At 31.7% G+C, this 4,638-nt stretch overlaps 1 protein-coding gene across 1 annotated transcript; it reads left to right on the top strand.

Annotated features, from left to right (window-relative positions):
- Window positions 1-661: 661 nt before the first annotated feature.
- On the top strand, window positions 662-4,543 carry LOC111379783 (homeobox-leucine zipper protein ATHB-12-like). Its single transcript, XM_023003223.1, has 2 exons — window positions 662-1,158; window positions 3,919-4,543. The coding sequence occupies exons 1-2, from the start codon at window positions 844-846 to the stop codon at window positions 4,255-4,257; spliced, it is 654 nt and encodes a 217-aa protein (XP_022858991.1). The 5' UTR covers window positions 662-843; the 3' UTR covers window positions 4,258-4,543.
- Window positions 4,544-4,638: the final 95 nt, after the last annotated feature.

Here is a 4,638-nt window from a genome sequence, read left to right as displayed (position 1 = left end):
CCTATTGTCGCACAAGATTTAACCATGCTAAAATGGGATGACAGACACCTAAGTCAGTTTTGATCGACTTTGGACATTTAAGTGACATTTTAATAAGACGAGAAACTAATTTAAAGTAAATTATTCCATCATATCCTATACATGCAGCATGGATAGGATATGATAGTTCTAGATACGATACATTCATATCATTTGATTTTTATTTTTAACATGCTCCTCATGTGTATTCGGGGTTAATTTTTTCGGAAGCATGTGCGCAATTTTATTAAATAGATAGCGATGAGACTTGAATTCATAATCTTTGTCAACGATGATATGTGTTGGACATGATTTAAAATCTTAAACTTTTAGATATGATTGCGTGTATATCTTTTAAATCTCATCTTCAACCAGTGTCTATTATGAAGTCGCTAGATTGAAATTCTTATTGATTTGGACTTTAAGAACCAACTTGAAATTTTGCTACAACTAAAGGGACCAAATCTGTAATTAATTGCAGTACATGCATTGTGTTCAAAACGAATCATTTGAGACAAGAAAAAAACAGTTTAAAGACAACAAGAAATTAATTATTGGATAATCTTAAGGCATTAATACAAGAAAAGCTTAACACGTACCATATTAGAATTTAAACCCTCACTCCACCATTGGCTTGTATATATGTCTCTATATATAACTCCGAATCCTCACCAAACCAGAAACCTTAGGATTCTGCCACATCAAACGCCAAGAAGTATATGAACACGCAAAGCCATCAATTCCAATTTCCAAATCATTATAAATTAATTTAGAGCTTCCATTTTCAAAGAATTTTGAGAAAATCCAAACAAGTGTTCTGCCAACATGAATACAACAACAACAACTTCATCTTCAGTTAAGAAGAAGATGAAGAATAAGATAAGATTTAGCGACGAACAAATTCGGTGTTTAGAGACCATGTTTGATTCTGAAACAAAAATCGAGCCCAAGAAGAAGATCCAGGTTGCAAGAGAGCTGGGATTGCATCCTCGACAGATTGCGATATGGTTTCAGAATAAGAGAGCCAGGTGGAAATCTAAGCTACTTGAGAGAGATTATAGCATACTCAAGGCTAATTACAATAATCTTGCTTCAAGATTCGAAGTCTTGAAGAAAGAGAATCAGTCATTGATTGTCCAGGTAATTATTCAATTTTACTCACTCCTTGACAGTCATGTTTAGACAATTTGAATGTGCCTGCTGAAAGTCTAAATTAAGAACTGTTGAATCATGGAATTTCGTCTTAGATAGAAAGTAAGGAGGAGGATTTAGTCAAAATTCTTAAGAGTGTTCATTATATTATTTTTCGTGGAATATCACTTTAAACATGTCTTGACTTTTCTAACTGTTCCACTCTTTGCCCAAGTGCTTCTTTGAACTTTAGAAGGACTAAGATTCCTCGTATGAACTTTAGACGAACTATCATTTGAATTTTTTGGTTCATTATATGCATCATACTGAGTCTTGTTAATAGAAGTAGTTTAAATCATAGTTATTAAACTCAATCTGATCATCAATCTGGACAAATTATTGGGTCAATGGTTCAATTTGTGGATCAATAATTTGATTTAGAGATGACAAAAAAATCTATTCAACTTGGTGCCCACGAGCCCTTCCTTGAATGGGATAGGGATTACCCATCTAACTGGGTAAATGGGATGGGGAAGGGCGGGGTCCTCAAAGTAGGTATGGAGTGGGAACGAAAAACATAATCCTTGTCCCATTTAAAGTTAATTTCAAATTTAAATTTTTTATCAAATAAAAATAAAATATTTATCATCATTTTTAAAGAGAACATAAGTTGCTTTTAACAAATTGAAAAAAAAATTACTAATTACATACATAAAAAATAAAATAAATAAAAAATATATATAAAATGGGGAAAGGTACCTCCCCACCCTGATCCAATCCCACCCCGAACCTGTTCCATCCCGCTTTAATTGGGTAAGAAGTCGGGGCAAGGTGACAAAAGTAGACAGAATGAGGGTGGAAATGTTCAACTCATCTCATACTCGCCCGATTTCCATTCCTAGTTCGACCATTCTATCATTGTTAGGTTAAATTCTAGTTTAAAAAATATTTTAAAAATAAATAAACAACATTTCGAAAAATAGAATATATATATATATATATTACACGCCCATTTATTATAGAGATACCATGGTTAATAACTTAATATAGTGGTGAAGGTATTCTTCTTTCCCACAAGATGCACAATTTCGAATCCTTGCTACCACAAATGTTATGTTCAATTTTGTTATTGACCAAGTTTAGTAACAAATGGTTTAGAGTGAACTCGATAGGGTTGGCAACGGGTGGTGGTGTTGGGCATTTTTTCGGCCCATTATTCATTTAAGGCAGGGCGGGCGGGACGGTTGCCCAGTTTAATTTTTATTTATTTTTATATAATTTTTGATAATTCATTTTATTGCCTCAATTCATTCAAGTGAGACAATTATATTGCTATAAAATTTTTAATTAATTTATTTATTTTTAAAAGTTAAATCATTCAAACATATTTGATAAACTAAGATTTTTATTATTTATCATATTTTTAAGATAATCTTAATTACCATATTTTATTAGAATTAATAAAATTTTGTGAAGTTTTTCCATTTAAAGTATTGAATTCTAAAAAATTAAACGATTCAAGCCCGTTACACTTACTCGTCTCGAGGCAAAATTCCGCGCCACGTACCTAATCCAATTACCCAATTAAGCGGGTAATCCCCGCCCCGTTTCGGGGCGAAACCCTACGGGTATTGGGTTTAACGGGGTATTTTTGTCCTCCCTAGAACTTGATTCAGTTTCCTTACATCCTCTTGGTTTTAAATGATTCTTGACCGATTTTAATTGATTCTTGATTGGATTCTTTGACAATGGACCAATTAATGTCAACGAGATCGGACGGAAATCCAGTTTGATAACTTTCGAGTCAGATCGGTTGATCCAATCGATTCTAATAACTATGATTTAAACGATAATACTTTGTTTGTTAACTTATTATATTTGTACTTTAACTGAATTTACCCTTAAGGCTTGCTTGGGAGTTTTGGGAGTTTTAGATATATTAATTAATAATTGACTTAAAACGCTAAATATTTGCTTTTAAGATTTAAGTTAGTATTTTTTTTTTTTTACTTTTAAGTAAATTTTATAATTATAAGTTAATTTTGTACTTTTAAATGATATATAATTAAATTTTTACTTATAAGTAACTTTTTATATTTTGTAAGTGCTTTTTTATCTTATTAGTTGTATTTTTACTGTGTATATAAATATTTACAAAAGTGATTTATCTTATAAGTAATTTTGACTTACTAGAAATTTTTTAATTATAAGGAAATTTGTTAGTTATAAATAGTTTTTTTAAGTCAATGCTTTTTTATTTAGAAGTTCATTTTGAACAAGATATGTTGATTGAAAATAATTATTTTATAAAATATAAAATTAGAAGAAAATTTAAGAAATGATTAAAAGCCGCCAATTTGATGGGTTGATAGAAACAATCAAAATTACAATATATATCAATTTTGGATGATTTTAGAACAATCCAAAATCATGCCAGGAAAACTAGCAAAACATCGATTTTCACAGCTAATAAAAACTCCCATGCGGGCCCTTGGACTTCTTACCATCAGTATTCTAGATGGATTGCATTATTCATACCTGCATAGGCAAATGCATTTAATAATGAAAAATACTTCAGGTACAGAATTTTTTTACTAGAAAAATGACAGATTTTTGAATTCCTACTTACATGGGAGTAGGCCCCATGTATAAAATATTGTAAAAAAATAAAATTTTCCATCCTCCCTGTGTGTATTCGGTAGGTACCGGGATTTAAATCCCCGTACCTATAGCAATCACCATGGTTTTTGACAAAGTGATCTTGAACAGTTACAGAAGATGAAGGATATTCAAGAAAAGGCTGAAAACAGCATCAGCGCCCATGATGGAGAATCAGATATTGCCAATGGAAATAACATCAAAAATGAAGTTGAAGCAGCAGAACTGAAGCAAAACCTATCAGAAAAACATGTTTTTTCGGATGATGAAAACAACACGAGATCTGCAGCAGATTATTTCGACAGATTGGATGAAGATGTCGAGCTTTTGAAGATGGTGGAAGCTGCAGATAGTTCATTAACATCTCCTGAAGATTGGGGCAGTCTTGATTCTGAAGAATTTCTAAACCCCCCAACAACTAGTTATCAGTGGTGGGATTTCTGGTCTTGAATGAAAAGAATAATTTACCTGCCTGGAGGAATCGTGTAATTTAAATAATTCTCTGTTGGTATATATATAAATATATTATTATTATCACTTAGCATCAGAGAATGCTATCTTGTAGCTCTTGCTGTCATTTTTAGAACTACAAATGCTGACTGAGAGAGAGAGAAGCCACTTGGATACATTTATTAGAGCTGAAATGTTTAGTTGAAATTGCATTCCCATTGGGGAAGAGTTCCAGAATTTCTAGTGCATTTTGCTTATGATATTTGGGTACCTACTTAAAAGACAATTTCTAGAATTGTTACAAATAGTTGTTGATTTTAATTGATTAAAGTCGTATTCTTCAACTGAAATTCTAACTTATGGAAACATGTTTTTACCAAG

The sequence above is a fragment of the Olea europaea genome, unplaced genomic scaffold, assembly GCF_002742605.1.
Source record: "Olea europaea var. sylvestris unplaced genomic scaffold, O_europaea_v1 scaffold2033, whole genome shotgun sequence".
NCBI lineage: Eukaryota > Viridiplantae > Streptophyta > Magnoliopsida > Lamiales > Oleaceae > Olea > Olea europaea.
Note: the sequence above shows the minus strand (reverse complement) of the source record. Positions and strands in the feature narration are given on the sequence as shown.

What these genes read in the sequence shown, in the direction of transcription:
- LOC111379783 (XM_023003223.1), top strand. Translation starts at nt 844, where the DNA reads ATGAATACAACAACAACAACTTCATCTTCAGTTAAGAAGAAGATGAAG. An exon ending in ATCAGTCATTGATTGTCCAG is followed by an intron (nt 1,159 to 3,918) that starts GTAATTATTCAA and finishes GATCTTGAACAG; the next exon opens with TTACAGAAGATGAAGGATAT.